At 49.1% G+C, this 27,577-nt stretch overlaps 1 protein-coding gene across 2 annotated transcripts in view; it reads left to right on the forward strand.

Moving 5' to 3' along the window:
• The window catches only part of ACADS (acyl-CoA dehydrogenase short chain), a 36,925-nt gene that overhangs the window by 4,867 nt on the left and 4,481 nt on the right, over window positions 1-27,577 (forward strand). Inside the window, exons 3-10 of one of the 2 annotated variants that reach the window (XM_025474224.3) lie at window positions 5,088-5,237; window positions 5,497-5,608; window positions 6,061-6,212; window positions 6,475-6,645; window positions 6,716-6,853; window positions 7,017-7,112; window positions 7,324-7,380; window positions 7,503-8,384. In XM_025474224.3, the coding sequence (XP_025330009.1) occupies window positions 5,088-5,237; window positions 5,497-5,608; window positions 6,061-6,212; window positions 6,475-6,645; window positions 6,716-6,853; window positions 7,017-7,112; window positions 7,324-7,380; window positions 7,503-7,655 (1,029 nt within the window). In that variant the 3' untranslated portion in view covers window positions 7,656-8,384. Of the gene's footprint in view, window positions 1-5,087; window positions 5,238-5,496; window positions 5,609-6,060; window positions 6,213-6,474; window positions 6,646-6,715; window positions 6,854-7,016; window positions 7,113-7,323; window positions 7,381-7,502; window positions 8,385-27,577 lie in introns of those variants that run through there. The other variant, XM_049101495.1, reaches the window with a different exon arrangement.

Raw genomic sequence — 27,577 nt, forward strand, 5'->3', positions numbered from 1 at the left:
AATTTACAATGTTCTTTTATTATAAAGGGAAATAAGATGTAAAATGGTGTTTCAACTGATTATGGACTCACCAGGCTTCCAGCACGTGGGGGCTGTATATTTATTGTCTAAAACAGTCCCCCGGCCAGCTGGCTCAGTTGGTAGAGCATGCGACTCTTGATCTCAGGGTCGTGAGTTCAAGCCGCACGTTGGGTGTGGAGCCTACTTTCAAAACAAAGCAAAAAACAGCCCCATTTCTTCTCCTTCACTCAGTGACTGTTTATTGAATAACTTTACCAGCCCAGGTTTGAGACCTGCTCTTCCTCATGTCCTCTCTCTGGTGATGCTGCTTTGCTGACCTAGTTAGCCACATAGAAACTTCTAGAACCAAAACAAACAAACAAACAAACAAAAAAACAAACAAAAAAGAAACTTCTAGAACCATACCCCGTTTTCTTCTTCCTCTTATCCACTGAGTCTAGTTAATTCCTTTTTTAAAAAAATATTTTATTTATTTATTCATGAGAGACACAGAGAGAGGCAGAGGGAGAAGCAGGCTCCATGCAAGGAGCCTGACATGGGACTCGATCCCGGGTCTCCAAATTCACATCCTGGACTGAAGGCGGCACTAAACCACTGAGCCACCAGGGCTGCCCTAGTTAATTCCACCCTGGAAATGTGTCCTGAATGCCCCCTCCCACTTGTCCCAAGCAAGTTCGTCGATCTGTGTCCCAGGAGCATCCCTGTGTCCCAGGAGCATCCCGTTCACCACCTGTGTCGTGCTCAGCATGTCACTGCATGCCGTCAAGAATAGCTTCCTGTAAAAAAAAAAAAAAAAAAAAGAATAGCTTCCTGTTCACACCCGCACATCTCTGTCCACATGACACCTTGCTCTGAGGAGGTGCCCAACATTCAACAGATGGTTGCTGAATTGAATGGGATGGTGAGGTGACCCTGCATGTCCGGAGTGGCCCAGCATGTAGCACCCACCAGCCACCGGCGGACACCAGAGGAGGCAGCACACGGGGCTTCTTTCCCTTGAATAAGCAGCGATAACTCCAGCAAGTTAAGAGCTTTGATTCTTTCAAGGAAGTTAGTTTTGGTTCTGTTGAGCAAATGCAAACTCAGGGTAAATTTGATTCTGTGAAAATGTAAGCTCTCAAGGCACCCTGTGGTGTTGTTTCTGTATGAAATGCCTGCTAAACATTTCCCAGAGATGAAGGCTGCTGGTGCTGCAGGCTCACTGTGTCACAGCCAGGAAAGGGGGCTTGGAGGCTTACTTTTTCTCGCATTTTCTCTTGGGAGCTTGGAGACTGCTGGGCTGGGCCTCGTCGGTGATGGAGCCTCTTTCTGGGATGTGAGCCTGGGTTCCTGGCTCACAGACACAAGGGACCTCAAGTGGCCATGCGAGCAGCTCCAGGACGTTCCCCTGGAGCTGGGTCTGAAGCCCAAGTCTGTCTGCTGGAGCCAGCGGCCATCTGTGCTCTCAGAAACCATCTCTACCGCCAGACACACACGTTCTTTGTTTCCGCTTTCTTTCTTTCTTTATTTTTTTTAAGATTTTATTTATTCATGAGAGACACAGAGAGAGGCAGAGACATAGGCAGAGGGAGAAGCAGGCTCCCTGCGGGGAGCCTGATGCGGGACTTGATCCCAGCACCCTGGGATCACAGCCTGAGTCAAAGGCAGACACTCAACCACTGAGCCACTCAGGTGCCCCTGTTTTTGCTACTTCGCATCTTGTCCCAGTTTCTTTCTCTTTTCAGTTGTCATTTCCCAGTGAGTCCATGCTGGCTCTCCCTCCCCCGCTGCCCGCATCTTTCCCCAGAGGACACTTTGGGCAAGCGTGTGTCACCACCAGCATTGCTTCTGCCTCTGTGTTTTTCCTGGAACGTTCCTGTGGGCTGGCTGTAGCATCTTGCCAGGGATCTGGTGACCTGTTTCTGAGTAGAAAGGTTGGAAACAGCAAAGCCAGGCATCGCTGATGAAATTGGGTGAGCTGGATTGTGTAAGGCCCTGGTTTGGGCCAGGGGTAGGGGAGCTATTTTCAAAGGTGCTGGAGCTGGAGGCCTTTTAAGCAAACAGAGCAGGTAGCAGGGAGGATGGGACCTGGGTGAGACTTGAGGGGAGACTGGTCACGGCTGTCCTGAGAACTGGCAGGATAGCCCATGGGAGGAGGTGCCTGCTAGGGCAGAGCGCCTGGAGCCTTGGCTTCCTTGTGGCCCGAAGTGTCACCTCTCTGGGAGCTCCCCCACCTGCAGAAGGAAGGCAGGTCCCCCTCATTCTGCCCACAACCCCTCCCCCTCGGGAATTTGGGTTCCCTTTTTGTTTCTTGGGATGAAGTGGAGTCGAGGGGTGCTGGACTAATCTGTCCTTTATTCCAGGGCTGGATCTGTAGGGCTCTGGGATGAAGAGGAGGTTGGGTGGCGCTGGTAGCGTGGGGCAGTTGGCTGGTAGGCCAGAGAGAGCCTTCCGGCGAGGTACCTGCCGAGGCCTGCGCGTTTCCAGCACCTGGTAGAGTGTGGCCCTGGCTCCCGACCCAGCTCTGCACTCCCTGACCAAATGCCGGATCCCCCCCGGCCTGGGTGTGTTGGTTGCCTTACAGTATGGGTCTGACGGTTTCTGTTTCTGTCTTAAGGTTGCGCTCGTACTGGCACAGGGCCCTGTGAATCCCCACATGGATTGAGATGCAGTGCAGTGTAGACTGCTCTCTTGCACCCTGGGTGCTTCCTGCCTGCTGCAGTGGTGCAGTAACTGAGCAGGCTCGGGTCCTCTGGCTGTAGGCGTATGGTCCCCACAGAATGTTTGTTTTTTTTAAGAGATTCTCAAAATGACACAGCTGGAGTACCTCTTAGTCTTTTTTTTCTTTTTAGAGAGGGAACATGGTGGTGGGGACGGGGATGGGTGGGGGTTGGGGGAATCCATGAATCCATGCCCAGCGCCGGGCCCGATCCCACGACCCTGAGATCATGACCCCCCCCCCCCCCGAAATCAAGAATAGGATGCTCAGCCAACCAAGCCCCCCAGGTGCCCCATCTAAGTCCCTTTTATCACCATCTGTTGGTTTCTTTTTGCTATTGTGACAAACGACCACAGACTAGTGGCTTAAAATGACACCCAGTTACAATCCGACAGTTCCTAAAGGTTGGAAATCCACCTGGGTCCCACTGGGCTGAACTCAGTGCACTGGCAGCTCTGGAGAAGGGTGCGTGTCCTCGCCCTTCCAGCACCGGCTCCTGACCCCCTTCCAGCCCCCCTTTGGGTCACTTGGACCCCTGCTTTCATCGTCACCTCTCCTCTTGCCAGGACCCCGTGAATAATCCAGGGTGATCCCCATCTCCTGATCCTTAACTTAATCTCACCTGCAGTTGTCCCCATGTCTGCCTGGTGGCCGTGGAGTGCTGTCAGTGCCTATGGGTTCAGCAGTTTGTGCCACTCGGGTGGACAAGAAGTGTCTGCCCACCCCCACCCCCGCCTCCCCTGTGCTTTCTGGAGACGCTGAGGGGCATGAGGCCACCCCAGGTGCAGAGGCTTACAGGAGGGGTTCCCATGGGAACAGTTCAAGGCAGCATCAGGTGAGAATTTCCTAGAGGGGAAGGCACATCATTATGGAAGCGGCCCTCGTCCCAAGCTGTCCAGGTGACAGCTTGTCAGCCACCTCGGGACGGTGAGCGCATTCACCCATCGTCCCACTTGTGCCTGGTGCTGTGCTCAGCATCCTGGACATATTGTCTCCAAACTTCAATGGTTCTGTGACACGGCTGCTACTTGGGGAGGGAGTATAACACAATCTCAGAGGTAACATTCATTATAGAAAAATGAGAACATATCACAGACATTCTTACGTTTGCTTCTTTGAAGTCAAAATAGGGTAAGGACATGGGCACAGGAATCAGAATGACACGGGGCGGGGGACTCATGAAAGCCATGCTGCTCCTCCTCCCCTGCCCCCCCACCCCCACCCCCACCCTCGCCCTGGGCCCTCCATTTTATTTTATTTTATTTTATTTTATTTTATTTTATTTTATTTTTTTAATTTATTTTAAAGATTTTATTTATTTATTCATGAGAAACACAGGAGAGAGAGAGAGAGGCAGAGACACAGGCAGAGGGAGAAGCAGGCTCCATGCAGGGAGGACATGGGAGCCTGACATGGGACTCGATCCCAGGTCTCCAGGATCACACCCTGGGCTGAAGGTGGCGCCAAACCGCTGAGCCACCCGGGCTGCCCTGGGCCCTCCATTTTTGTCACTTCCTTTCGAAGCCCAGTGTGGTCTGCATTGGTCCCCAGAAGGCAGGCTTATGGAGGAGACCCTGGAGCCACTACCGGGGTGCGGTTGGCCACAGTGCTCATGAGCGCTGGCCCCGAGCACATACTCCCCGTGTGTGAGCTCCGGAGAGCCTCAGGTGGGGTTGGGCCCACAGTAGGCACTTGGTGGATGACCATTACTGTCATTGTGGTTCCAAAGCAGAAACTCCAAGCTCTTAGCCTTCAGGCAGCGGGAATAACGCAGTGAGCAAAAACCAGCTCCCCCCTTTGTGGTCAAGGAGCAGGACCCCAACCCAAATTGGCAGAATAATAGGTGTGAACTTCAGCTGCATGAGCCCTGCGTTAGAGAGCATGTGGTTTGAGGACAGAGATAGCAGCTGCAAGAAGTGAGGCTTGCACTGGGATTTGAAGGGCATTAGTGACCGGAAACAGCATGTGCAAAGGCCCGGTGGTGGGGAGGCAGGGGTATGTGCTAGAGCTGAGAGGTGAGTATGGCACTGTGCTGACCTGCTCCTTACCTTGGGAAGCCCCCAAAGGGGAGCTTTCCTGTGCCTTCTGCGTGCTCACTGGTTCTGGCTGAGGACACACAGGTGAGCCAGTGGGGATGTGGGGGCAAGAACAGCTTGAGTGCACAGTGCTATCATGCAGACCTCAGCTCAGGCTGGGTCTTCGGCTTAACCAAAGGAGCGGTGGATCAGGGATCGTGGGGAGGGGGAGGGGGCCACATGGCCTGAGTTTCTGCAGGCGCCGGCTCAGGAGCAGGACGGAGGGTTTGGAATCGGGGGAGGTGAGCACTGGCCCCCAACTGCCCTTGCCGTGACTTCCTTCCTTCGGCCAGGTGAAGAAGATGGGTGAGCTTGGGCTTTTGGCCATGGATGTGCCTGAGGAGTTCAGCGGCGCCGGCCTGGATTACCTGGCCTACGCCATTGCCATGGAGGAGATCAGCCGGGGCTGCGCCTCAACAGGAGTCATCATGAGTGTCAACAACGTGAGTCCCCCCTCCTGGGCCCCTGGGACACACAGGTGGGAGGGAGGCTCCCTGTGGGCAGGTGAGCACTCTGGCTGTGTCTTCCCGGCATCCTGGGCACAGCCACACTTTGGCCCCCAGCCCCCGACCAGCTCTGGGCTCGGTCCTTTCAGGTGGGGCCCTGGGGAGAACAGGTCTTGGAGTGGGGTCCCCAGGCAGTCAGGTGAACCTGGACTTGAAGGCCTCTGACCACCTTCCCCTGCTGCCCCCACCCCTATAGTCCCTCTACTTGGGGCCTATCCTGAAGTTCGGCTCCAAGGAGCAGAAGCAACAGTGGATCACCCCTTTTACCAGTGGCGACAAAATTGGCTGCTTTGCACTCAGTGAACCAGGTACCAGGGTGGGACAGTGAGTGGTTGGCCCCCGTCCCCTTGCCTGGAATCAGGGTGATAGACACGAGTCGGACCTGGGTTGCCCCAGGTCAGAGGCAGGAGCGGGGCCATGAGAGGAAAGGGCACAGGCCTTCGGTGCAGGCAGTGGGGCTGAGCTCTGGCTGCGTGGAATCGGCCTATGAGGACACAGTCGCCCCAGCTGGGCCAGGAGGGATGCCTGGCTCTGGGGTTCCTTCAGTGTGCAGATGCCCTGCTGTGCCCCCTCCCCCACGTTCACGCCCTTGGGCTCCTTTCCACAGCTCTGGGGGCTGGTGTGGCTTTCTCCTGGGAGCCAGCACTGGGATTCTTTGGAGGCCAGGTCAGGGATCTTCCTCCTGGAGCTGGGGCGAGGCCAGGTCCCCTTGGAGGGGGGTTGCGGAGGGCAGTGGATCCTGAATCTGTGTGTGGGGCAGGGAACGGCAGCGACGCGGGAGCCGCCTCCACCACCGCCCAAGCAGATGGTGACGCGTGGATCCTGAACGGCACCAAGGCCTGGATCACCAATTCCTGGGAGGCTTCCGCCGCCGTGGTCTTTGCCAGCACGGACAGGTCCTTGCAGAACAAGGTGGGGACCCCGGGGAGGGGGCTGGTGGGACCTCTGGGCGGGGCTGCTCCTGCTGTCCCGCACCTTGGGGCCGCCCCTTCCCCTCCCGCCCGCGGTGCCTGAGCGGGAGTCCGCGCCTTCCCCCGAGGGGCCAGCAGAGGGCGCCCCGGGGCGAGGTCCGAGAGAGGAGCGTTTCGGGGCTGGTTTGAGCCTGGGGCGCTGGAGTAGGGGGTGTGGCGGAGGCCGGTCTCAGAACCTCATTGCCTGCCTCTGGGCATTTCAGGGCATCAGTGCCTTCCTGGTCCCCATGCCGACATCTGGGCTCACGCTGGGGAAGAAGGAAGACAAGCTGGGTATCCGGGCCTCATCCACAGCCAACCTCATCTTTGAGGACTGTCGCATCCCCAAGGACAGCCTGCTGGGGGAGCCGGGCATGGGCTTCAAGATCGCCATGGTGAGCCTGGCACCGGGGCCCGGACCATGGGGCCACGCTGGCCAGCCACTGACCAGGGCCTTCCCCACAGCAAACCCTGGACATGGGGCGCATTGGCATTGCCGCACAGGCCCTGGGCATCGCCCAGGCCGCTCTTGATTGTGCTGTCAACTACGCCGAGAATCGCAGGGCCTTTGGGGCGCCCCTCACCAAGCTCCAGAGCATCCAGGTAAGGAGCGGAGCCTAGCCGGGATGCTGGAGGGAGGGCAGCTTGGCTTTTCTTTCCGGCTCCAGGTGAGCTTTAACCGGCTCCCACGCTCTGCTCCTCCTGCCTCCTGTCCTCGGAGGGAGGGGCAGCCACTGACTGCCACGGTGGGGCTGGCTTGTTGCAGTTCAAGTTGGCGGACATGGCCCTGGCGCTGGAGAGTGCCCGGCTGCTGACCTGGCGTGCAGCCATGCTGAAGGATAAGAAGCAGCCTTTCACCAAGGTGCCTGTGGGGAAGGGGTCTCCCTAGGGCATGTAGGCATGGCCCACAGCCTTGGTGCGCCGAGGGACACGTCTGGGTGGGCTTCCAGTTCCTTGGGCCTGTGGGGTTATTACTGCAGGGGGAGGCTCCCCAGGCCCACCCCTGCTGAGGGCCATGTGCTGGGGTCTCCTCCCCAGAGTAAAGTTTCTGACCCCACCGCCCCCATGTTTAGGAAGCAGCAATGGCCAAGCTGGCTGCGTCAGAAGCTGCAACTGCCATCAGCCACCAGGTGAGTGTCTCCAGCACAGGAAGGGGTGCCTGGGCGACGAGCCCCCTACCCCTGGTCCCTCAGTGTGGCCGGTCCCGCCCCTGACGCAGCTTTTCCCTCCCGCCGCCTGCTTTCCCTGGTAGGCCATCCAGATCCTGGGTGGCATGGGTTACGTGACAGAGATGCCGGCCGAGCGGCACTATCGCGATGCGCGCATCACCGAGATTTATGAAGGCACCAGTGAGATCCAGAGGCTGGTGATTGCGGGGCACCTGCTCAAGAGTTACCGGAACTGAGCCCCGAGGAAGGGCCAAGGAGCACCGCACATGGGGGCCAGGCTGGCCTGAGGACAATGGGAAACGGGGGCAGGAGCCAGGAGGCCTTCACCCTGACGCTCAGGAATGCTGCGGGGTGCCCAGCTGGGGGGGCTGTGCCTCTTCTTGCCAGGACCGCCCAGGGCCCAGCCCTCTGGTGTGGACTCTTCTGCTGCCCTCACCTCCACGCACCCCAGACCAGACTGCCCAGGCTAAGCCTGAGAGAAAGGAAAGGTGAGGGAAGGAGACCTATTCGGATGATCCCTATCTTCAGCTCTGTTTTTAGACGCTGCTTCCTCTTCACACCTGTGCCTTCTTTTCTTCATCAGAGTGGACCTGGCCTCCTGGAGGCGGGGCCTTGGGAAGGGCTGAATTACCACCTTGGGACCCCCCCCTTTCCTTGCTCAGCGGGAGACCCAGGTGGGGAGACTCAGGTGGGACAGGCTCTTGGCAGCATCTGCTCTTCCCTGAGGTCAGGGGTCAGGAGGAGGAATGGGGTGGGTGCCGAAATGCCAGGGCTCAGAGTAGCAGAGGTTGTGTTTCCTCTGGCTCCCAGGGCTGCCTTGGGAAAGCTGTGTGCCTGGCTCATCGTGAAGCACCTGGAACCCCATAAGCCTGTTCTTTATAACTTATAAATGAGCGGGAAGGGGTTTGAATCCTCCTTCAGGACAATCAGTTGTGGAAACAGTAATAAAGCGTACCTGTGCCTGGGTGGTCTGTCCTTGCCTGAGCGCTGCTGGGAAGGGGAGATGGTCCGTCTGCTAGTGAGCTCTCGGACAGCTGCCATCTCTGAGTGTGTGTGTGTGCATGCGTGTGTGTAAGGCTGACTGCAGGGGCATTCATCTGCCAGGGAGAGCTCCAGCACGAGGCAGGGTTGACCTGCTTCAGGAAGGTACCACCTGGGTCCCTGGGCTGGCTGAGGGTCTGGGACAGCGATGCTGCGCAGGGAGGGCAGGTCTGGGCCTCTAGGCCAGAGGGCCTTGTCCCACGGACTGTGCACGGTGGGTCCAGGCCCTGAGTAGGAGGAAGGGAGGGTGCCGCACAGGTGGGGAGGGGACAGGGTGGGGGGACAGGGACACTCAAGGGACAGGCCTGAAAGCCCGGCTGTGGACATGGGGCACCGCAGCATCCTCTGCGTGCTACCTGGCTGCTCCCAGCGGCCGCAGAACCTGCTGGGGACGGGGGTCTGGTGCCCCTGGAGCCGGAGCCCAGCTTTTAACGACTGCCACTCCGTGCGCTGGGGCAGCGGGAAGAGAAACGGAGCAGAGGTTTCTTCAGGGGAGCCCGGGTCAGCCCTCCCGGAGTGGGGAGGCGTGGGGACGCGAAGGGACCCATTTGGAGCTCCCATCACGGGGTGGCCGACCTGGAGCCGCGCGCCTAGCATGGGGTCCTGCCTCGGACCCCTTGACCCGGCTCCGCGTCCCCCCCCAGGGGCTCGCCGGTGCGTGGAGGCGTGGAGGTGGGGTCTCCCAGCGCGGCGGGGTGGCGCCCACAGGCCGCGGGGCCGGCGCCAGGTGCAGCGTCCCGCCAGCAGGTTGCACCCGCGGCCGCAGGCGGCTGCTCCCCGCGCTCCCCAGACCCGGGGGCCGGCGGACGTCCGGGGGTTGTGCGCCCCGCCCTGCTCCCAGCGCACCCTCTGCGGGGTCCCGGACCCGCCGCTGTGGCGTCCCTGGGCTCGGGTGCAAGCGGGAGGTGCGGGGCGCGGGGTGGGATTCGGAGCTTCACCCCAGTTTGACCTCTGCACCTGGGAGGCGGAGGAGTCTGCCCCCGCCCAAGTCACTGACCCTGCGAGCAGCCATCGGAGGGTGGGGTGTTCAGGTGGCTCGGTGACCCTGTCAGCCACGGAGCACCGGCGCCCTGGCCCAGCAGAGAAGCGGGGACGGCAAGTGGTCCATGCGGTCTGGGCCCTTAGCCTAGCGTGCGGGGGTGGGGGGAGGCTGGGCTCAGAGCTGGGCTTCCAGTGGGCCGCCCTGCCGGGCTCACGTCTTCTTTACCTATCTGTTGACGGACATCTGGGCTCTTCCCACAAGTTTGGCTGTTGTGGGCATTGCTACTATAAACACTGGGGTGCAGGTGCCCCTTCAGATCACTGCATTTTATTTTATTTTTATTTATTTATTTTTTAAGATTTTATTTATTTGTTCATGAGAAACACAGAGATGTGTGAGAGAGAGGCGGAGACACAGGCAGAGGGAGAAGCGGGCTCCATGCAGGGAGCCCGATGTGGGACTCGATCCTGGGACTCCAGGATCACGCCCTGGGCCGAAGGTAGGGGCTAAACCGCTGAGCCACCCAGAGATCCCCCAGATCACTGTATTTTATATTTGGGGTAAATACCCAGTAGCGTAATTGCTGGGTCATAGGGTAGCTCTATTTTCAACTTTTTGAGGAAACTCCACACTGTTTTCCAGAGTGGCTGCATTCCCACCAACAGCGTAAGAGGGTTCCCCTTTCTCCACATCCTCACCGACATCTGTCATTCCCTGTGTGGTTAATTTTCCCCATTCTCACTGGTGTGAGGTGGTATCTCTTTCTTTCTTTCTTTTTTTAAAAGATTTTATTCATTTTATTCATGAGAGACACAGAGAGAGAGAGAGAGAGGCAGAGACACAGGTAGAGGGAGAAGCAGGCTCCACACTGGGAGCCTGATGTGGGACTCGATCCCGGGTCTCCAGGATCACACCCTGGGTGAAAGGCGGCGCTAAACCGCTGAGCCACCTGGGCTGCCCGTGAGGTGGTATCTCATTGTGGTTTTGATTTGTGTTTCCGGGATCCCTGGGTGGCGCAGCGGTTTGGCGCCTGCCTTTGGCCCAGGGCGCGATCCTGGAGACCCAGGATTGAATCCCACGTCGGGCTCCCGGTGCATGGAGCCTGCTTCTCCCTCTGCCTGTGTCTCTGCCTCTCTCTCTCTCTCTCTGTGTGTGTGACTATCATAAATAAATAAAAAATTAAAAAAAAAAGTTGGTTTGTGTTTCCCTGATGCCGAGTGATGTGGAGCATTTTTTCATGTGTCTGTTGGCCATGTGTATGTCTTCTCTGGAGAAATGTCTGTGTCTTCTGCCCATTTCTTGATTGGATTATTCGTTTTGGGTGTTGAGTTTGATACAGTCGATACAGTCTTTATAGATTTGGGTACTAGCCCTTTATCTGATAAGATGTTTGCAGATATCTTCTCCCATTGTGTCTGCTGTCTTTTGGTTTTGTCGACTGTTTCCTTTGCTGTGCAGAAGCTTTTTATCTTGAAGTCCCAATGGTTCATTTTTGCTCTTGTTTCCCTTGCCTTTGGAGATGTGTCTTCCTTTGGAGGAAGTTGCTGTGGCCGAGGTGATAAAGATTGCTGCCTGTGTTCTCCTGTAGGATTTTGATAGATTCCTGTCTCACATTTAGGTCTTTCATCCATTTTGAGTTTATCTTTGTGTGTGGAATAAGAGAATGGTCCAGTTTCCTTCTTCTGCATGTGGATGTCCAATTTCCCCAGCACCATTTGCTGAAGAGACTGTCTCTTTTCTGTTGGATATTCTTTCTGCTTTTTCAAAGATTAGTCGACCATAGTGGTGGTGTGTTTTTAAATTTTATCTTGTTTGACACTTTGTTTCCTTCTACTATTTTTAGATTCAATATGCTGTTCTTTTTCCAGCTTCCTGGGCTGAATGTTCATGGATTTTTCAGTCTTTTTTCTAATAAATGAAAGTTATACAATTCTCTCTAGGCATAGCTTTAGCTTCACTTCCTAAAACTCGATATGTTGTATTTTCATTATTTCAGTATTCTGAGTTCCATTGCACCTTCTCCTTTGACTTATCAGTTATTGAGAAGAGTACTATTTTATTAACATGGGATTTTCCTTGGTAATTTTTGTTATTGATTTTTTTAATTGTAAAATACACATAATGTAAAATTTACCATTTTCTTAAAAAATGTACAACTCTGGCATTTAGCACATATACAGTGTGTGTAACCATCTGCACTATCTCATCCCAGAACAATTTCGTCATCCCAAAAGCAAACTCCGTTCCCATTGGTATTGATTTTTGCCTTAATTGCATTGTGATCTCAGAACATTTTCTGATTATTTAAATTCTCTGAAATGTATTGGGATTTACTTCATGATCCCTAAGTCACTTTTTAAAAAAAAAAAAACAATCTTTTTTCCACTTTGATACATTAACTCTAGTTCATTTATTTTGATTGCTGCATGATGTCCAATTGTATAAATATACTTAGGAAGTTTTCAGTTTTTCCACAGACACAAGCTGTGGTGCAGAGAACATTCTGGAATGTGTCTCCTTATTCACAGATGATAACTTTGAGGTATGTAAGTAGAAGTGATCTTTGCTGAGCTTTGCACTGTTTGTTTCTTCAGCCTTACCAGATATTGCCAGGCTGCCTTCCACAGCAGCTGGATCAGTATGTAGCCTTCCAGCAGGGCAGGAACACATCCATCCCCTGGTACCACCAACTTAACATCTTTTCTTTAACCTGATTGTCATTTTAACTTGCATTTCCTTGGTTATTATTGCATATCTTTTTCACGTGTTTAATGCCCATTGTGGTTTTTGCTGTGAATGGCCAGTCATGTCCTTTGTTCACTCCTTCCCTTGTTGATTTGTAATTGTCTCATGGGTGATATATCAGATGCTAATCATTTATCAGCTGTATAGTTGCAGAAAGGCTCATACAGGGCGTGGCTTCCACTTTTAAAAAATGGTTTTGCAGGGGAACATGGGTGGTTCGGTTGGCTGAACATCAGACTTTTGATTTTTGGCTCAGGTCATGATCTCAGGATCATGAGATCAAGCCCCACATCGGGCTCTGTGCTCAGTGTGGAGTCCGCTTGCAATTCTCTCTCTCTCTCTCTCTCTCTCTCCTTTGCCCCTCCCCCCACTCGTGCTGTCTCTAAATAAACAAAATCTTTAAAAAAAAATGGTTTTGCATTTTAATGTCTATTCTTTAAAAGAAATTTGTTTTAGAAGTTTTGTCTTCTGCAAACATTTCAAATACATATTTTGTGGTAAAAAGTGACAGTCCCTTCTGGGGAATAGTTCGGGTGTTCCCCTCCAGACCTTTTCCTGGGCATCTAGGACACACATCTCATGTGTCCCCTCCTCTCCGCCCCCCTGTGAGATGAATACTCCACACATTATTTCATTTACATCACTTCACATTTCTTTGGGTCAGTATATTTGGACAGTTCATTCTTTGTAACAAATCTGAACATCCAGTTGTATGGTTTTGCCCCCATCCTGCCTGGTTGGTCTCCTCTTCCACTGTCCAGCACACGGGGCGGTACCTGTTTCCCCACATCTTCCCAATGCTAGAAATTCCCAGGTGTCTGGGGCACCTGCCTGACTCAGTCGGAGGAGTGTGCTACTCGTAATCTTGGGGTCATGAGTTTGAGGCCCATGTTGGGTGTAGAGATTACTTCCATAAGTAAATAAATAACCTTTAAAAGATTATCAGGCATCTAACTTGTAACCATCTGACAATTGGAAAATGTGACTTGATTTTGCAGTTTTTAAGGGAGCTTGAGCATATTTTCAGCTATTAATTGGTGATTTTCCTATTGTCTGTGAATTTCTTTTGCGCATCCGTGATCCGTTTTTCCTTCCTATTTTTCTCTTTTCCGTTGTTGGAAGATCATTATAGTCTAGATAGGAGTAATCCCTGCTGGCTTTAGACCTTGCAGGTGCCTTCTTCTGATCCATGATGTCTCTGCTAGCTTTACTCCGAAGCCACCCCCCAACATGTTAGGCAGCTTCTCCCCATTCCTTCCTACCTCCCACCCCAGAGCCTCTGGTGACCATGTCTGTAGACTTACTGATTCTGGTTATGTTCTATAAACAGAATCACACAAATGTGGTCTTTTGTGTCTGGCTTCTTGCACTCAGGAAGTGTTGTGTTGTAGGTTTGTCCATGTTGCATCCTGTGTCAGTATTTCAATACTTTTTATGGCTAAATAATCTTTCATTTACTCATTTGGGTTGTTTCTTTGTTGTTTTGGCTCTTACAAATAATGCTGCTGGGGACATTCAAGTACAAGTTTTTGTGTGAACCTATGTTTTCACTTCTGCATATTCCAGAATGCTGGGTCATATGGTAACTGTGTTTATCTTTTTGAGGAACCCTTGTGTTTTTTGGTTCATATTTTCCTAATATATAAAATTTCGGTTTTGTTTTGTTTTTGTTTTTGTTTTTTTGGCCTTATCTTGCTGTTGAAGCATGTCTCCCTGGAAAAACATTATTGGACCTCCTCTCTCCACCTCCTTCCTTTCCCCTTAACCAAATCTGAGTCTCAATTTTGCTTGATGAGTTTAACCCATTTATATCTGTTATTATTTCATATTTGGATCTACTTCTGCTATTTTATATTTTCCCCTCCATTTTATTTTGGCTTCATTTTTCTCTGTCTCTGCCTTTGATTGCAGACATTGAATTTTCTTAGTTTTAAAATTCATGCTTTCTAGTTTTATTCTTCTGCCGACTGAGGTAACTTAGACCAATAGTTATGTTTAATTTTTCCTACCAATTTATTTAACTTATATCTACATCCTTTCCTAAGACAGGGAAAGAACTTGAGCATTCTCTCATTGTCTGATCTCCTCCTTTCTCTTCTGTCCAACCCCCCCCCCCCAATTTGCTTCCCGTGTTTTGGTTCAGGTTTGTTGGAGACTTTCCCTTCCTTCCCTCCCTCCCAGTTACTGTGAACGACCACAGTGTTTTCTTACTCTAATTTCCGTGCATCTCCACGCTCTCCTGGATCTATTTATATTCTTCTTGAAGGACTTTAATCCAAGATTTGATTCATTGAGGTCTTTTGTATAGAGACTGTTCTGAGAGCTCAGAATATCTTCTTGCTTCTGGTGTCATGCTTTAAAAGTCTGACCCTATGTTTTTCTCCTCTGAGTGTAAATTATCTGCCCTTTATCTCTAGTAGGAGCCTTTCCATTGTTTTTCTTTTTATCTTTGAGGTTCTTACGTTAAACCATAAGGTGCTTGGAGATGGGAGGGGGGGCTTGAACTCATGACCCTGAGATCAAGACCCGAGCTGAGATCAAGAGTCTGGATGCTTCCCCGAACCACTCAGTCACCCCTTGGAGGTGGGTTTTTTGTCATTTGCATTGTATGGCATCAATGAGCCTTTGTCTTTATCTGTCTCTAATTTTGCAACATTCTTGGGTGGCACATCGTGACTGAGATAACTATGTACTCTACAATCACTGAGTCTTGGGGTATGATGTTGCAGATTATCAGATGTTAGAATATTTAACATAAACAGTCGGGCTTACGTTGTGCATCTGGAATCTGTTTTGGAGTTACCACAGCTAGTCACGTAGCAAGAATGTGCTTATGTGAACCTCTTCTAAGAGCTCGGGTTCCAGGACCTGAGTGGCTTTCCCTGGGCAGAGCCCTCTCACATCTCTGTGCTACACAGAGGGCCCCTGGAGGACTCTGTTCCCTAGGGGACAGTCCATGGGATGCGGAGGAACGATGGTTGACTCTCCTGTCAGTCACAGCGAACCCTTAAACTCCCCCCACCCCTTACCTCCTGACTGGATCTAGCTTTCCCCAGAGGGTGCCACAGTGGGGAGATGACATGTCCGAGGGGCCTGGCTCTGCTCAGCCTTTCTCAGCCTTTCTCAGGGGTGGCATTAGGACCTCTCAGCCTCTGGCTGCCTTGATCTGCTAAGGCCTCAGGCTCTCAAGGGCCACAGAGTGACTGCAGGCAAGGGAGGCAGGAGGGACCCAGACTTCCTGCCACACCCCATTCCCTTACAGCTCTGTGGATGCTGTTGTGATTATAGTTTGCATATTAAAGGGCTTTTATATTAAATATGTTTGGTCTGAAAATAAGTTCATCTGAAAAACAAACAAACCAACCAACCTGGGGGTCCTGAGTGGCTCAGTCAGTGTAGCATTTGCCTTCAGCTCAGGTCCTGATCCCAGGGTCCTGGGATTAAGCCCCATGTCTGGCTCCCTGTTCATCGGGGAGTCTGCTTCTCCCTCTCTGTCCCCTCACCCCCACTCCACACTCATGCTCTCTCTCTCTCAAAAAAAAAAAAAAAAAAAAAAAATCTGTGCAACCCTTGCAGAAGGTCTGCTCGTGACCGCTCTGGCCTTTACCTATGCATAGCTGTCTCCTGCTGCCTCCATATTGTATTCTTTGCTTAAGAAACCTTAGCTGTGATGTAACCTGATATCAGATTGGCCAAGTCCTTCTAGTGAATCACTGGAATCCAGATCGTCCTAGGACCCCTGTCACATCTCCTGACTCTGCTCTGGGCTGCTGTGGTTCCCTCTACATCTGGTGTCAACCACTGTCACTCCTGTGAATTTTCTGGCAATCTTCACTTGAGTTCCTTCCTTAATGCTGTATGTTTGCCTTCAATGTCCGTGGTGCTTAGGGTTTGGCTGAGGAGGGGCCAGCAGCCTACCCCAGTTCAGCATCTTGTGAAAAACCAGAAGTCATCTATATTTTTTAAAAAATTGTTTATTGCTGATGTAGTTCATGTTCTTTTATTTCTATGTGTTTATCTGGTTATGTTGAAGAGCTTTCTTGTCAGTTCTTTCAATAGATTGCCTATTCAGAAAATAAGTCATCACTGCCAATAATCCTTTCTACATGATCTCCCTCATTTCTTTTTCTTGTCACGTTGCATTGACATGGCACAGCCACCCCTGCTTTACTGAGAATGCCTCAGATGCTTCCCTGGTAGGTATGACATCTCTTTGTAATACATTTCTGGGGTATAAACCTTTAGTGAATTAAGAAAATTTCCATCGCTTTCTAGTTTATGAACAGTTTTTTCATTTTAATGAGGAATGGGTTGCAAATTTTTAAAATGTGTTTTGAGAGGCTCCTGGGTGACTCAGTTGGTTAAATGTCTGAATCTTGATTTTGATTCAGGTTGTGACCTCAGGATCTTGGGATGGAGCCCCAGAGTCAGGCTCCTCACTTGGAGGGGAGTCTGTTGGAGATTCTCCATCCCTCCACGACCCCCGCCCCCCTCCCCTGCAGCTGTGCGTCTGCTCTGTCTCTCTCAAATAAATCTTAAAGAAAAAGATATACCAAAAAAAATGTTAAAGAAAAAGATACACCAAAAAAAAATGTGTTTTAAATTTTGAAGATGGCTTTTCTCTAATCTAAAAATGTATGGAGTTACATTAATACTTTTTCTTCTGTTTAGTATGAGTGTTACGAGGATGAGATTTAATTGCTCATGGTTTATTGTTTTAATATAATGCAAGATTTGGTTTGTTAATATTTGATTAGCATTTTTGCATATATATTCATAAGTAAGATTGATCTATAAAGCTTTTTACAAAAAAAAAACAAAAAAATATTAAAAAAATAAAGCTTTTTACTTTTTATATTCTGCTCTGATATCAGGGTTATCCCAAACCTGAAGAAGAATTAGGTTGTTTCCAACTTTTTATGTGCTCTGGGATAGCTTAATTATCAATAAAAGTTTTCTTAGAACTCTCAGTAAAACCATCTGGGCCAAATACCTTATTTTTCTATTTCAAAGAGAGAAGGTTCCACAGTTTTCAGTGTACCACTTTGTGAGTTTTCCTGCATGACTGTGCTCAAATAACCATCACCCAGGTAAGGATCTAGAACATTCCCCACGCCCTACAGGTTCCCTTGTGCCTCCTGATCAGTGAGTGGCTCCCACGGTAACCTGTAGTCTAATTTCTATCACTATAGATTAGTTTTGTCTATATTTCAACTTCATATAGTACAGTGATACAGCAGGAACTCTTTTGATATTTAACTTTTTCACTCAACATTATGTCTGTGAGATTTGTCCATGTTATTACTGAATTATGGTCAGTAATTCATTTTTTAAAAATAGCTGTATATTCACTGTATGAATATGCTTTGATTTATTTACCCATTCATTCTACTCCTGGGTTGTTGGGTGGTTTCCAGTTTTTGTCTATTACAAATCAAGCTGATATGAATATTCTTGTCCATATCTTTTGGGACATGAGCACTCGGTTCTGTTGGCTGTAAGTGCAGGGGTGGAATTGTGCTGGTCATAGGGTATGTGTGGGTTAATGAGGGGGAGTTCCAGTTGCTCCATACCCTCACTGACACCTGTTAGGAGATGCCTTTTTAAGGGCAGGGGACGGATTATTTTTTCTCAGTTTTAAGACTATTTTTTTCAGAGCAGTTCTAGGTTCACAGCCAAATGGGGAGGAAAGTACAGACATTTCCCATATATCCTGCCCCCACACATGCACAGCCTCCTCCATTATCAACTACCACACCCACCCCTCCACCCCACTGAGCAGAACATTTCTTATAATTGACAAACCTACATTGACATGTCATTATTATCAGGAGTCCATAGTTTATATCAGAGTTCCTTCACTCTGGGTTATACATTCTGTGGGGATTTGGATAAATGTGTAATGATCGGTATCCACCATCCAAGTATCATACAGAGTATTCACACTCAGGACAGATGTTTAACTGCTTTTTCAATTTGGTCTAGACTTACTGGTCTATTCTGATTTTTGTCTGTCTTCTCTAGGATCAATTTTGCTAATTTGTGTTTTCTTAGACAACAGACTATGTAGATTTTAAATTTCATCAGCATCAGTATGGGTTGTGATATGTAATATTTTCATTTTATATTAAATTCTTTTTCTTAAAATAAATAAATTCTTTTTCTTAAAGTAAAATGTACAAAGATTGAGTAGTATTACAAGGCTGTAACAAACCCGTCAGTGCCTTGCCTTTCCCTTTTTACTTCCTGGCTCTTTCAGTATTTACATATTTATGCTATTCATCCTATTTCTTGACTCATAATTTGGGATTCTATAAGTTCATGTACCAGTTTAACTTTTTGCCCCACCTGTCCTCCCATTTCCCCCCCAATCCACATTCTCAGTCTAGTTATGTCCCAGTTTTTGGCATAGTCAGTATTCAGTGTTTAACACTTTATTATGACATTACTTACTTTTACAGCTGAGCCAAGTTGTGATTTCTTTTTCTTACAATGTTTTTTCCTGGAGTTAGTACTTGCCTCATTTTTCTATTTGCTTATTTCTGTGTATCTGTCATTAATTTTTCCAATCTTTCCATCAGAGTGAAAAACCCTTCTGATGAGGTTTTCTACATGTTGACCCACATCATATGTCTTTCAAGTTCCATGTTTTTCTTGGTGCCATCCCTTCAGGGGGCTTCCTGTGCTGGTTGGTTTGGGACCTTTAAGAAGTGGAGCCAAGAGGGGATTAAATATGCAAGTTTTTTTTGTTTTTTTTTTTTTTTTTTTTTTTTCAAGGAAATACCTGTGTGAGAGAAAATGAGGGAGCCAGCCGTGGGTAGGAGAGCCATGAGATTGAGATGTAATTACACCAAGTGGAGGAGAGCAGAAGAGAAAGTTGGGTGGAAGCACTCCGGATTGCTGTGCATCCTAAGGAAGTTTCTGAAAAGCTTTCAGGGAATCCTGAAGTTAAAATTGACTGTCACAGGAACCCTAGGTCCCCTGGAAACCACTTGCCTCAGTATCCGTGTTGTCCTGTGTCCTAGAGTGGGAGCGGCCCATGGCAGGAGAGGCCTCAGCAAAACCTGGAGGGTAGGGTTCAAAAATTAGCAGCTGGGGCTGTCGGTCAGCTATGCTCCCTGAGTTTGGAGGTCTGTGAGGCACATTTGCGATTTTGTTTCTCTACATAGGTGTGGGCAGCAACAATTCTGTGGTTTCCATGGGCCTTTCTTTCTCTGGGGGAATTGAGAAGGAGGAAGTCTGTGAGCTGAATGACAGCTCCCTTTGCTGCAGTTGACCTTGGGTTTGCAAATTATACTCATCCTTATTCTCCTCCACTATCTGTTCTACCCTCCTCTTACCCCCAGCAATCACTTTGGCAGGTGTTGGTGGTTCTGTCTGGTGGAGGAGCCCAAGCCCTCACATCTGAGCAGTCTGAACACTTACTGGTAGTCAGATCTTTGTCAGCCTGGGCTTGCTGAACACATCTGTCCACAGTTGGCGTGAGGCAAGAGAATACCAGGAGGTGTCCGAGAGTGTCACTTGGATTCTGTACAGTTTCCTGTCTTTCTTGTGTAAAAACGACCTCCTCCTGCTGATCAGTCACCTCTGCCAACACGGTGATTCTCTTTTTTCTCCTGCTGCTCTCCTGCAGAACATCCACTGTGCCTTGGCAGGAGCTGGAACTTGTAGTGCATCAGGATTCTTGCTGGTCACCCCTTTGGTGATGAGGAGTTCCAACACTGCACAGCCCAGAGCTGTGGGATGAAGAACACAAAATGGCAAGTGGCGCAACTGCTCCCACTCTTTGTTTTGAGAGCCACGTGCCCTTCCTATGAAGACTCAGAACTAGATTCAAGGCTCTGATTTAATAAAAACAGTGTCCTGATGAATAGTACCTATCCCTTGAGAACGCTTTCTGAGCTGGCATTTTGGCTGTGCCTTTAGGCCACTGAAGCTTTCTGTGAGTCCACTTCTGGAATGTGACACACTCCGGTGGCTCCCAGGATTTTGGGGGCACTCCTGCACCTCCTTCCTGGCTGCGTGCTTTGCTTGCTGTGTGGGACTGCAGGCCTGGGCATCAGGCACACTGTAAGCCCCTGGGTAGTGGTGCTGCCTGAACCCTATAGTCTTCTGTCCCCATGAGGATGAACCACTGGCCCTTCCAGGATGGAGAAGGATCAATGTTGACTTGCTACTGTGAGGTCTTCTCAGGGAATTATGCCATAATGGGAGCTCAGTGTTGGTCTCTGTTGCTGACCAGCTGGACATTCGGAGGCAGGAACAGCGACATCAGTCTTGACAAGTGGGAGTCCATGCTGTTGGGGGCATATGTGGCCTCTGCCATTGTAGCCTCTCCATTCATGAACCTGTTGTGCCAGTTCTAGGGTGACTGGTGGTGAACACAGGCTAATGTTGACCCACTGAGTCATTTCTGTCTACTTGGTCGTTTAGTGCCTCTTCCTTGGTAGGTAGCTGGGATGTTTGTGTGTATATATATCTGAGTTTCAGAGGTTTCCATGTGGCCTCCCTACTATGACAGCCCTTCTTCCACACCCAGGGACCTAATATGGGCATCACTTCAACAGCCAAGTTCATCGATGCCAATTATACATGCAGGGACTAGAACAATGATTTTTAGGTCAATCTACAGACCCACCGTACCCACTGTGAGATGGACTTTAGCTAGGACTCCATTTGGGACCTGACCTTATGAGCCCCACTCTAAGGAGGGAGACTGTGATGAAACATTGGCCTCTGGACATCAGCGTCCACTAAGGTCCTATGTCCAGTAGTCCTTGAAATATCTGACTGGTCCCTATGCCCCCCGGGTCCAGTCACCAGAGTAAATGACCACACTTCCTTTGGGGGATGAGTGAAGGGAATGCTCATGGATTACATGCTTGCTGTGATGTTACAGGGTCTGTGGTTGATGGCTTAGGTGTCCTTCCTTCTAGGGACCTAGGCACTTTTTGGGTCCCAGACTGGTCTCTTTGAAGAGATGAAATGTGTGACTCAGATCTCTTGAGTCACCTCAGAAGCCAGAAATAGAGATATGGTCATCTAGGAAAGATCTGTGGATGAACTTCTTGTCTACTGGTGTGAACCTTTGTGACATACATCGGTGACCCACAAAGTTCTTGAGAATTATGTACTACTGCTAGCTTGGAGTAAAAGGGACAGGGGGAAGAAAAAATGAAAGAAGCCTGCTTTCAAAATTCTACAGGCAGGAAACAGACTGATAAAACTGTTCAGCTGTAAACATGTCCTGTATTTCATGAAAAAGAAAGGATGGAGGGTAGAGCTTCAGGCCACAGAGGATTATTCCCAGGCCTTGAAACCTAATGGAGTTTGCCCATCTGGATTTCAGAATTGCTTTGGACCATGATTCCTCTTTTCCTTCCATTTTTTAAAAAAAGATTTTCTTTATTCATGAGAGATACAGAGAAGGAGGCAGAGACACAGGCAGAGGAAGAAGCAGGCTCCTGCAGGGTGCCCAATGCAGGACTTGATCTCAGGACCACGGGATTATGACCTGAGCCAAAGGCAGATGCTCAACCACTGAGCCACCGAGGCATCCCTAGAATAGCTTTCTAACCACCAACTTAGGGAAACCCTAAGGTTGTAGCAGAAATAGAAAAAATAAAGGGGACATCATATCCTCTTAACCACCTCATAACTCCAAGCTCCCCCACCTGCCTTACCAACCTGGCTGGCCTTCCAGTGATTGTGTCTCTGGGCTTCTTGAAGTTGGTGCCACCCCTGGATGACGTGACTGGTAACAAGGCCAACTGTGTGACCACCTCTCCTACTGTCAGCCCTGGCCAGCAGGAGAGCTGTTTCTGAACTTCTTAGCAATGCTTGTTCCCCTCTCTAGTGCATTCCTGATGGCTACCTTCTGGCCCCACATAAAATATCTATTTTAGCTTGCCCACTCCACTTAGCCTCTTTATTCTTCTGCTCAGTCATTTCTAGTTTTTCCAGGATTCTAAGAGTTAACTATGCAATAAGTTCACTCCAGATGCTGGGTCCTGGCTTGGTTGTTAAGCCTCATGTCCCAAAGAAGTCCCCCTAAGTCAATGAATTATTGCATGTCTGACCTTATATTCCAGTTTCCTTGATTAAACACCTTCAAAATCCAACTCCGGACCACTGCCCCAGCTCCTGCTGGTACATGCCAGCTCTTTCCTTAGTCGTTGGGGTAGGCATAGTCTAAAATGGGCCCCAAGATTCCTGCCCCCATACACATGCTCTGTATAACCCCTTAGTGTGGGCTGGACCAGTGACTATGACGGCATAGCACTCCGTAATTAGGTTTAGTTATAATGGAAAAGTGAGAGGATTATGCAGATGCAATTAGGATCCCAGATCAGTTTATTATGAATTAATCAAAAGGGAGTTGATCCTGGGTGGGTCAGACCTAATCAGGTGAGCTTTTTAAAGTTCATAGATACTTTCTTGCTGGCTTTGAGGAAGCATGCTGCCACATTGTGAGAGAGGAGGACCTGTGCGAGCACAGTATGTCTGGAATTGCTCCGGACCTAGGAGCTGAGGGGAGTCCCAATTGACAGCCAGAAAGAAAGCAGAGACCTCAGTCCTATAACCACCAGGAACTGAATTCTGCCAACAAGTCTCAAATGAGATGCAGGCCTGCCTTCCATCTTGATCACAGCTTTGTGAGGCCCTGAGCAGAGGATCCAGCTCAGCTGTGCCCAGAGCCCTGAACTATGGGAACTGAGAGAGAATAAATGGGCACTTTTTTTTTTTTTTTTTTTTTTTAGAGAGAGGGAGAGAGTGGGTGAGGGGGAGAGTAACTTTTAAAAGATTTGTTATCTTAGAGAGTGAGTGGGGAAAGGAACAGAGGGAGAGAATCTCAAGCAGACTCCCTCTTGAACTTGAAGCATACGCAGGTCTCAATCTTATGCCCCTGAGATCACAAGAGTCTGACACTCAGCTGAGTCACCCAGATGCCCCTAAACACACTTTTTTTTTTTAAAGATTTTATTTATTTGACAGAGAGAGAGCGCGCCAGAGAGCACAAACAGGAGGAATGGCAAAGGGAGAGGAGGAGAAGCAGGCTCCCCACTGAGCAAGGAGCCTGATGTAGGACTCGGTCCCAGGACCCTGAGATCATGACCTGAGCCAAAGACAGACGCTTAACTGACTGAGCCACCAGGTGCCCCTAAATGGGCACTTTTAAAGCCACTGAGTCTGGGGTAGTTTTGTTCACTGCAGTAGGAAACTAGTCTCTTAGCTCTCTTAGCAGGGCCAGCATATCCCCACTGGGTTATGCTGGTGTTTAACCACATTTAGCGGCCTGGCAGCTAGGAGGGGTGAGGGCAGCTCCTCAGGGGGGCATCTGTTTCCTTGTTGGGGAGAGGTATCTACAGCATCTTTCAGTACAGTGCTGGCCTCCCGTGACAGGGAGCACCTCTGCAAGCCCAGAGAGTCTGGGCTGGAGGGAGTAGCATCTGCATCCTTGGGGTACCATCCCCATGTCTCCAGGTTCTCCCCACTGTGCTCTCAGTGTTGCAGAGCAGACCTGCCTCGGCTGAGCGTTAGGTCTCTGGAGCTCTGACTCCTGCACTTTCGCTTATCACTCAACTGTCTGCCCTTCTGCTGCAGGTGATAAGAGTGTCTTTAGAAAGAACCGAAAGTGACAGAGGTGTTAGCATACGTTGGGGGGTAATCCCTGTAATATGTAAATGTATCAAGTCTGTGCGTTGTATACCTTAGACCTACACAGTGTTCTACGTTAAGTATATCTCAGTAAAGAGGGCCTCTTTACACACTACTCTGGATCGAGGCCCTCTGGTGCTCATACTCGGCCATTAACTATTAACTGCTCTGTTTCTCACTATCTTTCTACAGGGCATCAATACAATTAATAATATTAATAGCCAACTCTGATTCTTTTTTTGTGGACATTGTCCCCCATACATGTTCTCTTGATATTTTTCAAATGACAGTTATCATGACTTCTGCCACAGCATCCCCTTCTCCCCAGCCACGACATGCCTCCAGTCACTGCTGGTGAGATCTTTAGCCACCACCTGTGCCAGGATCTATCCATGTCACCTACCAGCCAGGACCACATCCTCTTCCCTTGCTGCTGGTGGTGAGACCCTGTCTCACTATCAAATCCCCTGTCTTACAGCCTGTTTTCTTAGACCACTCCTGGTTTCACTTGTGTTCGGCTGAGTCCTCTGAGAAGCAGACATCAAGGTGGGACTAAACACATGAGAACTTATTAACAGGAATGCCTCTGTCAGGGCAAATGGGGGCGGGGCTAGACAGAGAAGGCTGGGTGAGCCATTGGGCTCCAAGTGAAGGAGAGAAGTTTGGGTAGAAGCATCCAAACTTTTGTGCAGTGTCAGGAAAGTTCAGCAAAGCCTTCAGGGCATCTTCCTGCCCAACGGAGCCATCAGAGGAGTCCCATGTCTCCCAGGAATGAGTCTGCCTTAGAATCCCTATGGCACTCAGTCACTGACTGGAAGTAGCCTGTGGGAGGTGGCCTTGGTGCAAACGCCAGCACAGATTTTAAAGGAGAGCGGTTGAGGCCCTTGGTCAGCTGTTTCCTCTACTTAGGGTCTGACAGGTACATTTTCATGGCTCCTCAACCCCCATTTTCCTTTTAATTTGAGCCCACTACCCCACAGTATCATTCTGGAACTTTCCTTGACATCTTTCTTGTCTTAGATTCCTTATTTCTTAGATCTTGGGTGTTTTTTGTTTTATTACCTAGTTTTGGTAGAATTTGGTAGAGTATTTCCTCCAGTAGTTTCCTGAGAAAAACTGAAGGAGAGGCAATTTTTTTAAAGACCTTGCCTATCTTAAATATTTTTAAAGACTTTTATTTATTCATTTGAGTGAGAGAGTGAGCATGAACGAGGAGAGCAGAGGGAGAGGGACAAGCAGATTCCCCACCAAGCGGAGAACCAGACAAGGGGCTCAATCCCAGGACCTTGAGACCGTGACCTGAGCTGAAGTCAGATGCTTAACCAGCTGAGCCACCCGGGCACCCCACATATCTTAAATATTTTTATCCTATCCGTTATTAAAGCCTTGGTAGTTTGACAGGGTATAGAATTCTAGTTTGGAATTATGGTTCTTCAGAATTTTTTTTATATTTTTATTTATTTATGATAGTCACACGGGGAGAGAGAGAGAGAGGCAGAGACATAGGCAGAGGGAGAAGCAGGCTCCATGCACCGGGAGCCCGACGTGGGATTCGATCCCAGGTCTCCAGGATCACGCCCTGGGCCAAAGGCAGGTGCTAAACTGCTGCGCCACCCAGGGTTCCCAGTTCTTCAGAATTTTGAAGGTACTGTCTTTTAGCTTCCAATGTTATCATTTAGAAGTCCAGAGCCATTCTGCTCTTGCATCTTTGTAGGCAACCTGTATTTTCTTTTTTATTTTTTTAAAGATTTTATTTATTTATTCATGGGAGACACATGGAGAGAGGCAGAGACATAGGCAGAGGGAGAAGCAGGCTCCACACAGGGAGCCCAATGAGGGACTCAATCCCTGGACCCCAGGATCATAGCCTGAGCCGAAGGCAAGACGCTCAACTGCTGAGCCACCCAGGCACCCCTTGCAGCCTGTATTTTCTGAGTCTTGTAGCATCTTTTCCTTTTCCTTCCGTCTCCAGTGTTCTGAGATTTTTAAGGTAATGTGCCTTGATGTGGGTCATTTTTCATCCATGTAGCTGAATGCTTGGCTGGTGTTCCCAGTCTAGAGATTCATGTTCGGAGCTTCTTGGAAATATTATATTCTTTGATCATTTTATTCTCTTTTTGTATTATTTTATTTCTGAAATTCCTATGAATCTGATATTGACTCTTCTTGATTGAACCTCTAATTTTCTTTTCTTCCCTTTTTTCCTTCTTTGTCTCTCTGTCCTACTTTTTGGGAGAGTTCAATTTTATCTTTACATTCTTATTTGACAAATATGTATTGAGCACCTGGAATAGATACTGGAGACACAGCAGTAAATGAGACAGCGCTTACTAGGTTTTTTTTTTTTTCATATTTACTTCTGTGCAGTAGTCAGAGAAAGTGGTCAGCTGTCTCCACTTTCAGATTGAGGTTTTGTGAGGATTGCAATTTTCATCAACATTCCATAAGAACTAAAAGGGTTATGATTTCTATGACAGCAAATAGGTATTAATGAGATTTTTAAAAAGATTTTATTTGTTCACGAGAGATACAGAGAGAAGGCAGAGACATAGGCAGAGGGAGAAGCAGGCTCCTGGCAGGGAGCCTGATATGGAACTTGATCCTGGAACTCCAGGATCATGCCCTGAGCTAAAGGCAGACGCTTAACCACTGAGCCACCCAGGCAACTTGGTATTAATAAGATCTAATAAATGTTAATCATTTGATTCAGATTTGTTTTACTAGTGTTTATTCTAGCACCTAGTATATTTGAGATACAGTGCAAGTCATTGGGGAAAATAGGAAAAAACCCAGAATTTCCTTTTCTTACAGTCTCTTCTAGGAATACAGTGGTGGTGGATGACGGACAATCAAATAATAGCCTAAATGGGATAAATACAGCCCAAGAAAGAAACAGAGTTCTATGAGAGCATAATACAGAGGAATCCAAGCTAGAATGGTAGGTTCCAGGAGGCTTCCCTGGCGAGGTGACAGGTGCGTTGAGATCTGAAGTATAAGCTGGCATCAATGAGACAGAGAGCCTAGAAGTGAACGGTTCTGGTCTAGTGAATGGCTTGTGCAAATGCCCTGTGTTGGGAGAGGAGCATGGTTTTTAAGGAATGGAAGGATGTCTAAAGGATGGAGTTAGGGAACACTGTGTGAAAGGAGCCTGAGAGGCAGGCAGGGCCATGTGGCCCTGGCCCTATGGGTCACATTACAGATTTCTGCCTTACTTTGAGAGCAATAGGAACCCTTTGGCTAACTTGACTCAGGGGAGTGGTATGAGAATATTTCCATTTTGGAAAGATCACTCTGGCTTTGGTGTACAAAGCAGGTGATGGGAGACGGAGGGGGAGGTTGGTCAGAGTGAGTTAGATGGCTCCTGTAATAATTTAGGGCAAGAGAGTAGAATCTTGGACCAGGGTGGAGACAGAGAGGGAATGGAGAGAAATGGATGGGTCCAAAGGGCTATTTAGGAGGATGAATGGACAGGAGTCAGTGATGGATTGACTGATCATGGGAGCGAGGGGATTTAACCAGCTGGATGGATAGTGATGTCTTTCACGTAGTAAAGGGACACCAGTGGTGATGTTGGGGAGAGCAGAAGAGCTGTCTCAGGCATGATGAGCCTTTCTATACACTAATTCTTTAGAAAAATTCTTATTTCTTGTGTTGCATTTTTGCTTATATAGTTTGATACGTTTGGCAGTAAAAGTTTCTTTTTTTAAAAAAAAGATTCTAATGGTGTCAAAT

The sequence above is a fragment of the Canis lupus genome, chromosome 26, assembly GCF_003254725.2.
Source record: "Canis lupus dingo isolate Sandy chromosome 26, ASM325472v2, whole genome shotgun sequence".
Taxonomy (NCBI): Eukaryota; Metazoa; Chordata; class Mammalia; order Carnivora; family Canidae; genus Canis; species Canis lupus.